General features: G+C 41.2%; 2 protein-coding genes across 2 annotated transcripts in view; one reads left to right on the forward strand and one right to left on the reverse strand.

The window, feature by feature from the left end:
* Positions 1-2,997: 2,997 nt before the first annotated feature.
* On the reverse strand, positions 2,998-7,867 carry LOC132840139 (myelin-associated glycoprotein). The gene is made up of 8 exons (XM_060861568.1): positions 7,790-7,867; positions 6,580-6,957; positions 5,862-6,173; positions 5,499-5,762; positions 5,037-5,312; positions 4,166-4,274; positions 3,870-4,041; positions 2,998-3,749 (listed from the first exon to the last, which is right to left on the reverse strand). The coding sequence occupies exons 1-8, from the start codon at positions 7,848-7,850 to the stop codon at positions 3,609-3,611; spliced, it is 1,713 nt and encodes a 570-aa protein (XP_060717551.1). The 5' UTR covers positions 7,851-7,867; the 3' UTR covers positions 2,998-3,608.
* A 2,785-nt stretch (positions 7,868-10,652) lies between these two features.
* LOC132840109 (pituitary tumor-transforming gene 1 protein-interacting protein) overlaps positions 10,653-12,500 on the forward strand; it is a 2,047-nt gene continuing 199 nt past the window's right edge. Inside the window, exons 1-7 of the mRNA XM_060861509.1 lie at positions 10,653-10,862; positions 11,091-11,137; positions 11,261-11,369; positions 11,565-11,673; positions 12,000-12,065; positions 12,257-12,303; positions 12,413-12,500. The exon at positions 12,413-12,500 is cut by the window's right edge and continues 199 nt beyond it. Coding sequence (XP_060717492.1) covers positions 10,736-10,862; positions 11,091-11,137; positions 11,261-11,369; positions 11,565-11,673; positions 12,000-12,065; positions 12,257-12,303; positions 12,413-12,462 — 555 coding nt within the window. The 5' untranslated portion in view covers positions 10,653-10,735 and the 3' untranslated portion in view covers positions 12,463-12,500. The remainder of the gene's footprint in view (positions 10,863-11,090; positions 11,138-11,260; positions 11,370-11,564; positions 11,674-11,999; positions 12,066-12,256; positions 12,304-12,412) is intronic.

Below are 12,500 nucleotides of genomic sequence, written 5' to 3' on the forward strand. Positions count from 1 at the left end.
CCAGGGTTAGTGTTAGTGACCCTACTGCAGTTACCCAGGGTTAGTGTTAGTGTTAGTGACCCTACTGCAGTTACCCAGGGTTAGTGTTAGTGTTAGTGACCCTACTGCAGTTACCCAGGGTTAGTGTTAGTGACCCTACTGCAGTTACCCAGGGTTAGTGTTAGTGACCCTACTGCAGTTACCCAGGGTTAGTGTTAGTGACCCTACTGCAGTTACCCAGGGTTAGTGACCCTACTGCAGTTACCCAGGGTTAGTGTTAGTGTTAGTGTTAGTGACCCTACTGCAGTTACCCAGGGTTAGTGTTAGTGACCCTACTGCAGTTACCCAGGGTTAGTGTTAGTGACCCTACTGCAGTTACCCAGGGTTAGTGTTAGTGACCCTACTGCAGTTACCCAGGGTTAGTGTTAGTGTTAGTGACCCTACTGCAGTTACCCAGGGTTAGTGTTAGTGACCCTACTGCAGTTACCCAGGGTTAGTGTTAGTGACCCTACTGCAGTTACCCAGGGTTAGTGTTAGTGACCCTACTGCAGTTACCCAGGGATAGTGTTAGTGTTAGTGACCCTACTGCAGTTACCCAGGGTTAGTGTTAGTGTTAGTGTTAGTGACCCTACTGCAGTTACCCAGGGTTAGTGTTAGTGACCCTACTGCAGTTACCCAGGGTTAGTGTTAGTGACCCTACTGCAGTTACCCAGGGTTAGTGTTAGTGTTAGTGACCCTACTGCAGTTACCCAGGGTTAGTGTTAGTGACCCTACTGCAGTTACCCAGGGTTAGTGTTAGTGACCCTACTGCAGTTACAGGAGCTGCTTTTAGATACAGAGCATTAATAGAGCTGAAAGAGGAAACAGAGCATCCACAAGCTCTTACAGAACACAACTATACATTCACACAAAACAACCGTTGTGTAATAAATGTACAACAAAACACACAATAAACTGACAGTGTTTATGAGAATAAAGGCTTAAAGTTTTAATCATCAGTCACATATTAACAATGGGGTCCATGCAGAGATCATCAGAATCATCAGAATCAGAAAGGACTTTGTTGCCAGGTCTGTTTTCACATGCGAGGAATCTTTTTTAATGACAGAAGCTCTGCAGTGTAACAGAATGACATATACAACATAGACAAATTGTACAAGTGTACAAGTGTGAAATGTGCAATTGAAATATAAATAGTATGTGTTTTAAGTAAATAATGTGTAAGAATAGTGTTGTGTGTTCCGCTTATGTTGTGTTCATCAGATGGATTGCCTGAGGGAAGAAACTGTTCCTATGTCTGGTCGTTCTAGTGCTCAGGGCTCTGTAGCGTCGACCAGATGGCAACAGTTCAAAGAGTGAGTGTGCTGGATGTGAGGGGTCCAGAGTGAGTGTGCTGGATGTGAGGGGTCCAGAGTGAGTGTGCTGGATGTGAGGGGTCCAGAGTGATTGTCTTTGCCCTTTTGCTCACTCTGGAGAAGTACAGGTCTTGGAGAGAGGGGAGTGTTGTGCCAATGGTTCTCTCAGCAGTCCAGACTTCCCTCTGTAGTCTTCTGAGGTCAGATTTGGTAGCTGAGCTGAACCAAACAGTCACTGAGGTGCAGATGATGGATTCAATGATGGCAGTGTAGAACTGTTTCAGCAGATCCTGTGGCAGGTTGAACTTCCTCAGCAGGGAGAAGAGCAGTGGGGAGAGGACACAACCCTGAGGGGCACCAGTGCTGATAGTGCAGGTGATGGATTCATGTTTTCCCAGTCGCACTAGCTGCTGCCTGTCATGAGGACATTAAGTCATGATTAAGAAAGAACAAGAAATAAAAACAATAATAATATAATAAAGATAATAATGCATGGCCTCTTGGGACTTCTGTAAGCTTTTGATACCAATGACCATGCTATTCTACTTGATAGGCTAGAACATGTTGTTGGTGTTAAAGGGACAGCTCTCTCCTGGATCAGGTCTTATTTGACAGATCGATATCAGTTCATAGATCTAAATAGTGACCACTCTAAACCAACTAAGGTAATGTTCGGTGTTCCACAAGGTTCTGTTTTAGGCCCATTGCTTCTGTCCCTATAATAAACCCATTGGTTCAATTATTTGTAAACATAATATTAGCTTCCACTGTTACACTGATGACACACAGCTATATGTTTCAGCTCAGTCAGATGTGAGTCACCAGATTAATAAGATTGAAGATTGTGTGAAGGACATTAGACAGTGGACGCTTACTAACTTCCTCCTGCTTAACTCTGACACACAGAAGTTCTTGTAGCAGGACCACAGACAGACAGAAGTAAGCTTTCTGATTAACTCTGGATGGTCTTTCTATTACATCATGTGCAGCAGTAAAAGACCTCGGTGTGATTATTGATACCGGTCTCTCATTTGAAGCTCACATAAATAATACCACAATGTTAGCCTTCTTTCATCTCAGAAATATTACTAAGATAAGAAATATGATGTCATTACATGATGCAGAAACACTAGTTCATGTATTTGTTACCTCTAGGTTGGATTATTGTAATGCTTTACTGTCTGGATGTTCCAGTAGGAGCATAAACAAGCTCCAGTTAGTCCAGAACACAGCAGCTAGAGTCCTAACTAGAACCAGAAGATATGAACACATCACCTCTATCTTATCCTCATTGTATTGGCTTCCAGTCAAGTTTCACATTAATAATAACACACTATTATTAACCTATAAAGTACTTAATGGTCTCACACCACAGTACCTGAGAGATCTTTTGTTTTTTTTGTGACCCGTCATACCTACATTGATCAAAAGCTGCAGGATATTTGTTGGTACCTCAAGTACAAAAGTCTCCAGCAGGGTGCAGAGCTTTTTCTCACAGTGCCCCACAGTTATGGAACACACACACAAATCATTTCACACACATTATATTCAGCAGGAATTTATACAGATTTTAACAGAAGATTATTTAAATAACCATCAAACATTCATTCATCTTCAGTAAGCATTTAAACTTTTTCTTTATTCTACTGGCATGTACAGTATTTGTTATTAGACCAGAGAACTTGGAGGAAACAAAATGTGGTGCTGAGACGATACACACTGTACCACCATGAAGAGCACATCAAACATGAGACAGAAAAAATGACAAATATTTAAATCTATGTTTAATGTCATTTACATATTACTGAAAAATAGATAGATAGATAGATAGATAGATAGATGAACATGTTTCTGTTTTTTTTACATGGTGATGTTACAGGAACCAGGATGTTAAGATATTACGCCTCATCGTCAGTGTTGTGATGGTTTAACTTTCATAATGAGTAAAAATTAAAAAAATGAGAAAAATATAATAAATGGTAATATATGTTTTATTAATGTTACTAAAAAGCTAATGTGTTATGAAGCTGGGAATAATATTGTGTGTGTGTGAGTGTTAGTTAGTGTTAGGGTTAGTGTTAGGGTGGATTAGTACTCACAGTGCTAATTAAACCTACAATAAACAATACTTCTTAACAATTTTTAACTTCCCTTTAATGGAGTCCCCTTCGTTGAGTCTTCTTGTCCATCTGCAAATGCACACTTGTGTCCTTTAGACGATGTACAGAGTGTTTAGGGAAAGTTGATTTATAATTAGGACAGAAACAAACATTTTCAGATCACTTCCACATAAATAGCAGAGTCAGAGTCAGTGGTGAGCGACAGCTGTCTCTCTCTCTCCGTCTGACTGGCAGGTGTCTGTCTGTCTCTCTCTCGTTTCTCTCGTCTTGCTCCTCTCCTCTGTCTCTTATGAGTCTGAATAAGAAGAGGGAGTGTTAAACACAGACACACACAAAGAGACACACAGATGCGCACACACAAGAACATGTGTATGCGTGTGTGTGCGTCTGTGTGTGTGTGTGTGTGTGTGTATACCTGTGTTGTACGGATAAAACAGGGTGTACAGTTCTGGTAGACGAGCTGGTAGCTCCCGTTGGTGTAGATGTGTGTAACCTCAGAGCAGTTGATGTACAGAGGTGTGTGCTCCTGATACACACTCACAACACTGGGGTACACATCAGGGGTGCTTCCCATCCCCCGTCTCCTACTGAACACAGGACAAAGCAGAAAAAATGTCAGGGGTCAATTAGCCCTCATTAAATTAGACTGATAATTACCGCAGGTATCCTGACCCTTTAATACACACTGATTGTGTATGTCATGAATCTCACCTTCCAGTCCTGCGACGGCACAAACACACAAACAGAAGGACTGTGATGAAGAGCAGGATGAAGAGCAAAACACTAAATCCTGCAGAGATCAGAGGCTGTACGACACTATCTAGACACACACACGCATGCACACACGCACGCATGCACACACACACGCACACACACAATGCATATTACACTCAGAATTAACTACAGTCCTACTCCTCCCTCACACCACGAACACAGAAAGGTGTGATACACTGAAGGAGCTGAAACAGAAATAAATATATATTTGCTATAAATACATGTGGACTGAGCTACGACTAACAACAACAACAACAACAACAACAACAATAATCATTTTTCTGTTTCTTTTCAGTTTATTACATTAATTATAAAACAGCGTGGTGGACGTGTTGATTAAAGTTCTACTGCAGCACAGATCTGAATATTTCCTGCACAACTGAGTCATTTTATAAGAAATACAATTGTTGACAAATCGCTCACATAAAAGAGGAAAACTACACAAACTCCAAACTGAGCAAAATGATCAAATCAAATCAATAAAAGTTTGTTTAGTTTTTTTATTAGTTTGTGTATATTATAATGTGTATTATTATTATTATTATTATTATTATTATTATTATTATTATTATTATTATTATTATTGAAGGTACAGCCAAAGTACCAGTACAGTTTCACAGAAACTACTTCAGTGTCCTGATCTGAACCTTTGGAGCTGCGCTGCTCAGTGTGAAGGTAGAAAAGTGAGGATTTGTAACATGACCTGAAAAATTTAATTCAGAGCGATTCAGAGCCTTTACATACACACACACACACACACACACACACACACACACACACATACACACACACACACACACACAAATACCTTTCACTTTCTGAAGTCTCAGTGTGTTTGTGTCATTGCCAAGGTAGTTGAAGGCGTAGCAGGTGGTGTGTAGAGGTGTGTGTGTGTGTCCCCGCAGTGTCTCCTGCACGGTGTGGTGTGTGAGTGAGGATGTCGTGTTGAAGCTGAGTGGCGGGACGATACCATTTACACTCCAGGTGATGAGGGGATGCGGGTTTGAGTCCACCACACACACACACTCCTGCATGTGATCTTTCCACTCACACACCGATGCATTCCGCACAATCAGAGGGCCATCTGCATAAAACACACACACACACACACACACACACGTTAAAACTAAAACTTATTTGGAATAATTCTACTATGTATGTATGTTTTATATTATATGTAATAAAACGTATTATATATAATATAAAACATAGTTCACGCATATATATATATATATATATGCGTGTGTGTGTGTGTGTGTGTTACACCTACACTGCACATTAAGACGAGTGGGCGGAGATGTTGCATGTCCGAGGGCGTTGTGAGCAGTGCACTGCACATGTGTGTGTCGTGTGACATTGTGTATGCGAATGGAGTGTGTGTGATGGGGGAGGGGCAACACATTGCTGGAGTGTGTGTAAGACCACTGGTACTTCATAACTGGGGGATCAGCTTTGCACACACACACCAGCTGAACACTGCCCCCCTCCCTCACCTGCTCTGTGTGAACCTCCACTGATACGTCCATGGGGGGGACTAAAGACACACACACACACACACACACACACACACACATTAACATATGGTTAATGTTAAGCAGCTATTATGCAGGTTGTAAGTGGTTTGCACACTTACAGTGGATGTTCATGTTGGCGATGCTACTGCTCTTCCTGTTACCATGGTGATGGGCATCACATCTGACCCGTGGCTTCACCAACTCAGATGGTGTGAAGGACAGAGACGAGATAAGTGAGGGCATCTCACCCTCAGTCTGTACCCTTTCTGTCCCTCTGTCTTCTCCTGCCCCCTCTGCACCCCCCCTCTCCCAGATCCAACGTAGGCGAGGGGGCTCCAAGGGGCAGTTGATCCTTACTGAGCAGTTCAGGACCACCCTCTGCCCCAGTACCACAATGGGGGGAACACTCAACACCGGCTGCTCAGGGATGCCTGTCGGGAAGACATAAGACGTGTAAATTACACAATGGACAGGAATGTGTCTCTGAAATAGTACATCCAGGGGGAACATTAAAAGGATGGGCCTGAGATTAAAGCAGCAGTAGGTAACACTTCTGACAGAAAAGCCTAACATTTTTAATTCAATATTACGTCTATATTAATTCAATAAGTGTCATGTAGCAAATGGTACATTGTTTGTTGCTGGTTGTCATTTATTTTCTACCAGAGAGATCCTAACACGTGATGCTAATGTGATGGTGCTGCTGGAATGTAGAGGAAGTCACAGTCTCCTGCTCATATGGCTATTGCTGTGGCCTTCAAAATCTAACAGATAGAGAATAGACAGTAGACCAGACAAGAGTGACTTGTGTGTGAAAGAGACAGAGCTTTAGCTCACGTGTGACAAAAACCTGGATGCCCTTGTTTTTGCCCCATGACCCTCGGCGTTCCCTTAGCTCCAACTCATACACGTCTGGGTCACCAGTGCTGACGTCAGAAATGATGAGGGAGCAGTTTCCCAAACTCAGATCTCCGCTCAGGGTAATGCGACCTCTGAATTTGCTCTCTGTTTGGTCAGCCTTGTCACTGCTGAATGCTGTTTGACGGCGTGTCCACAGGGGAGAGGGGCGGTACCTCAGCCGGATGGCCACACCCACACCAGAACCATTTGCAGACGGAAATGAGCAGGGGATCAGTGCACACGAGCCCTGTATGGCAAATACACGCTCTGGGGTGGTGGGCACTAGCCTGGCCCTCACACTCCAACACAAACACACTGGAGATGCACATACACAGACACACACACAGACACACACACAGAGACACACAAGAGTGAGATGGGGAACAGAAGTGCACATCAGCAGATCTGTAAAGCTCACACAGAGGAAGTGGAAAATTCAAGCTCTGTGTGTGTGTGTATGTGTGTTGTGTGTTGTGTGTGTGTGTGTTGTGTGTGGTGTGAGATGATGGCAATAAAATAAAATAATTGTTCTTTTTATCTTATGTCTCAGGGTTCCTACCTGTCTGTCTACCTGCCTGTTAGTCTGTGAGACAGAGATCTTTCTAAACTATTCATTCATCTTTGCTAAGTTCTTTATCCTAGTCAGGACTGCAGAGGATCTGAAGACTGTAGCACAAAAACTGGTCACAAGGAGGATAATTCACGTAAATGGCACACAAGTCCATTGCAAACAGTATTCATACATGTAGTCACACCGAGTGCCATTCCACCTGTTTATAGGTGCCTACATCATTTTTGGGCAATGGGAGAAAACAGAAGAATGCAGAGAAACCCTGTGAGAACCGTCAGAACCCCAGAGACAGAAACTTTAAATCAGGATCAAACTCAGGAGCTGTGAGGTGACAATGATACCCAGGCAGTGCTCAATGATAATTATAATAATAATGAGAAGGAGAAGAAGAAGGAGGAGAAGAATGACTTACACACAAACCCACACACAAACACAACCGTCACTATAACATCTGATTTCCTTAAATAATACAAAAAATGTAATAATCTAATCAGCTACATAAACACACTCTAACTGAGGTTGTGTTTTGTCATTTTAAAACCTATTTCATAATTATAACAAATAGCATAGTCTTACTGAACACAGCAGTTGTGATGACGATCATACTGTAGAAAGCCGCCTGTGCATGTGTGTGCATGTGTGTGTGTGTGTCTGTGTGTGTGTGTCTGTGTCTGTGCATGCATAGGTTCAAAGAGGAACTTCATAAATCCAAGTTTCCCCTGAAGATCTCTCTCTCTCTCTCTCTCTCTCTCTCTCTCTCACACACACACACACACAGACACAGACACAGACACAGACACAGACACAGACACACACACACACACCAAATAAAGTATTTATTATCTGTTCATGAAAATCACATTTAAACTCACACACACTTAAGGCTATTTTGCTCAGTGTGTGTGTGTGTGTGTGTGTGTGTATGTGCGTGAGTGTGTTTTGTAAGAGCCCATGTGAGGGTGAATCAGCATCACATCTTGAGTTGATTTTTTTAGGAAGCCTACCCAAGACCTCTCTATACAACACAACACTACACAAGGTCTCAATAGCCTATTCTACATACTGTAGCCTTCACACTACACCACACTACACTACACCACACTACATTACACCACACTACACTACACCACACTACACTACACCACACTACATTACACCACACTACACTACACCACACTACACTACACCACACTACATTACACCACACTACACTACACTACACTACACCTACACTACTCTACACTACACTACTCTACACTACACTACTCTACACTATTCTACACTACACTACACCACTCTACACTACACCACACTACAATACACCACACTACACTACACTACACCACACTACATTACACCACACTACACTACACCACACTACACTACACTACACCACACTACACTACACCACACTACATTACACCACACTACACTACACCACACTACATTACACCACACTACACTACACCACACTACACTACACCACACTACATTACACCACACTACATTACACCACACTACACTACACTACACTACTCTACACTACACTACTCTACACTATTCTACACTACACTACACCACTCTACACTACACTACACCACTCTACACTACACCACACTACAATACACCACACTACACTACACTACACCACACTACATTACACCACACTACACTACACCACACTACACTACACTACACCACACTACATTACACCACACTACACTACACCTACACTACTCTACACTACACTACTCTACACTACACTAAACTACACTACTCTACACTACACTACACTAAACTACACTACTCTACACTACACTACTCTACACTATTCTACACTACACTACACCACTCTACACTACACTACACCACTCTACACTACACCACACTACAATACACCACACTACACCACACTACATTACACCACACTACACCACACTACACTACTCTACACTACACTACTTTACACTATTCTACACTACTCTACACTACACTACACTACACTACTCTACACTACACTACTCTACACTATTCTACACTACACTATTCTACACTACACTACACTACTCTACACTACACTACACTACAATAAACTACACTACTCTATTCTACACTACACTACTCCACACTACACTACTTTACACTATTCTACACTACTCTACACTACACTACTCTGCACTACACTACACTACTCTACACTACACTACTTTACATTATTCGACACTACTCTACACTACACTATTCTACACTACTCTACACTACACTAAACTACTCTACACTACACTATTCTACACTATTCTATACTACACTACTCTACACTATTCTACACAACACAACACTACACTACTCTACACTATTCTATACTACACTACTCTACACTACACTATTCTACACTATTCTACACTACACTACTCTATTCTACACTACACTATTCTACACTACTCTACACTACTCTACTTCACACTACACTACTCCACACTACACTACACTATTGTTCACTACTTCACACTACACTACACTATTGTTCACTACTTCACACTACACTACACTATTGTTCACTACTCCACACTACACTACACTATTGTTCACTACTCCACACTACACTACACTATTGTTCACTACTTCACACTACACTACACTATTGTTCACTAATCCACACTACACTACACTATTGTTCACTACTTCACACTACACTACACTATTGTTCACTACTCCACACTACACTACACTATTGTTCACTACTCCACACTACACTACACTATTGTTCACTACTCCACACTACACTACACTATTGTTCACTACTTCACACTACACTACACTATTGTTCACTAATCCACACTACACTACACTATTGTTCACTACTCCACACTACACTACACTATTGTTCACTACTCCACACTACACTACACTATTGTTCACTACTCCACACTACACTACACTACACTATTGTTCACTACTTCACACTACACTACACTATTGTTCACTACTCCACACTACACTACACTATTGTTCACTACTCCACACTACACTACACTATTGTTCACTACTTCACACTACACTACACTATTGTTCACTAATCCACACTACACTACACTATTGTTCACTACTTCACACTACACTACACTATTGTTCACTAATCCACACTACACTACACTACACTACACTATTCTACACTCCACACCCCACTACACCACAGTGTGTTATTATAATGTTATACTGAATATGAAGATTTTGTAAAATATTGGAGTATCTGTAGAGGAACATGAAGAGTGAGTGCAGAGACACTGTTTCCAGAAATGTTTTAAGCAACTGAAAAAATTTATTTCAAGTGTTCATAGTTCATTGTACATTTATACACTTAATGTTTTTTAATGAAATTTCTGACCCAGCGTATCATTTTAATTTTAAATGTAAGACTTTTATTTTGAAATGTGTTCTCGGTGTCCGACATATTGGTGTGTTTTTGGTAGCTTGTGTCTGAACGCGTTACTCTTCTCAAACAGCTAAAGCAGAACTGAAACCATGAAAACAACAAAAATTATTATAAATTTTTTAAATGTTACTGGATTTTTATCCTCTGTGTGCGGTGCCTTGGTTTATATGGTGTTTATTCAGAACGCTAACGCTTCACCTCAGCCTCTGACTCAACGTAAGTCTAAACTTTTAGCACAAATAAACTCAGTTAGATAACAAAGCTAACATCAGCTAACAGGGATGCGATCGGTAATGTCCTGAAATCTGTTGTTTTATTTATTATCCAACGAAAACCCTAACCCTAGGTACATACACTATTTTCTGATCACTGATGTTGTTGTTGTTGTTATTGTTGATGTTCTTGTTGTTGTTGTTGTTGATGTTGTTGTTGTGTATTTCACAGCCTGCACTACTCTGACCAGCTGTGACTCCTGTCTGAAAAATGTCTCCGTAAGAAATTTGTCTCTCACACAGCAGAAGCTGAATTTGTCTAATAGAAGATAAAAAACATTCTGATTATCTGAGTTTTATGAAAGCGGTTTATTAATCATGTTTTGTATGTGTGTGTCTTAGTGTTTGTGGTGTTACACTAATGACACCTGTACAGTTTATCCCATGTCTCACCTGCTTCCTCCTGCATCAGTGTGTAAACTGTCTCAGGCCCGCTGGTGGGTGTGCTCAGGTATATACACACACACACACACACACACACACACACACACACACACACAGAGTTAGTGTTAAAAGTGTAAATGTGTTTGTTTATAATGACTCTCATACATGCTGTTAATTGAACACACAAAGACAATTAATAAGCATGTGAAATTCAGTTAAAAAGGGAATTAAAAATTGTGTGCCGTGTGTGTGTGTGTATTAGTGAACTTTGAGGCTTTGATCATTGCGATGGCCGTGTTAGTGTGTGTGGTGTTGCTGGCCGTCACTGTGTGCTGCTGCTACTGCTGTCGCTGCTGTGGACGATTGTCACGGTAACACACACACACACACAAGGAGTCACACACTGATGACCTGCCACACTCCTGTGTTTTCTTTTCTGGTTGTACATTATATTAAATGCATAAAATGACAGGCTCCTCCTCCATAGATACAGCTACCAATCAGAGATTTGCAAAGTTTAAAATGTGTTGCATGTTTAAATAAGTATGTTTAAGTAAGTTAATTAAGTTTAGGTTTAATCAAATTAAGTTTAAGTAAGTTAATTAATAAGTAATTAAATTTGTGAGCGCATTATTGTATGTTACCTCCTTTGTCTTAATTCACACTCTATGCTTTCACTGTGTCTGTGTGCCTGCAGATCAGATCGTATAGAGGATGAGTTTGCTCGGAAGAGGGAAAGAGACAAACAGGTTTCAGATGATCGGTAAGACAGTTCAGCTTTCCCAAACTGCACACTACATAGGCATGTTGTAGGACTGGGGTTCAGTCGTCCAAAGCTGTGTCAAAAACCACATACATTTCTTTAGTAAGCAGTGTTTGCAGTATAGCTGAATGTCAGTAGAGCTGAGCTGTATCTTATGGCATGTTCTGTATTGTGTGTGTGTGTGTGTGTAGGCGGGCTGAGCGCAGGGCAAGACATGATGAGATCCGCAAGAAATATGGTATGTTTCTCTCCTAACACCACATCAGTTTATTAATAAAAACACTGAAAATTAAAACAGTATTTTTAAGTGTGTTTATTTGTGTGAATCTGTGTGTGTGTCTATGCAGGTTTGATGTCAGACTCTGATCACCCATACAGCAAGTTTGAGAATGAGTGAGACGAGAGTGAGACAGAAATGAGACAGAAATGCCATTC

This window comes from Tachysurus vachellii, chromosome 25 (assembly GCF_030014155.1).
Source record: "Tachysurus vachellii isolate PV-2020 chromosome 25, HZAU_Pvac_v1, whole genome shotgun sequence".
NCBI classification, from domain to species: Eukaryota; Metazoa; Chordata; class Actinopteri; order Siluriformes; family Bagridae; genus Tachysurus; species Tachysurus vachellii.

Bases quoted from the DNA above. Each gene is read 5' to 3' on its own strand.
- LOC132840139 (XM_060861568.1), bottom strand. From the start codon at position 7,850: ATGCACACACATGCACAGGCGGCTTTCTACAGTATGATCGTCATCACA. The intron at 6,958-7,789 runs GTAAGACTATGC...GTGCATCTCCAG, and splicing joins CATCACAACTGCTGTGTTCA to TGTGTTTGTGTTGGAGTGTG. The intron at 5,313-5,498 runs GTAGGTGTAACA...TGTTTTATGCAG, and splicing joins CACTCGTCTTAATGTGCAGT to ATGGCCCTCTGATTGTGCGG.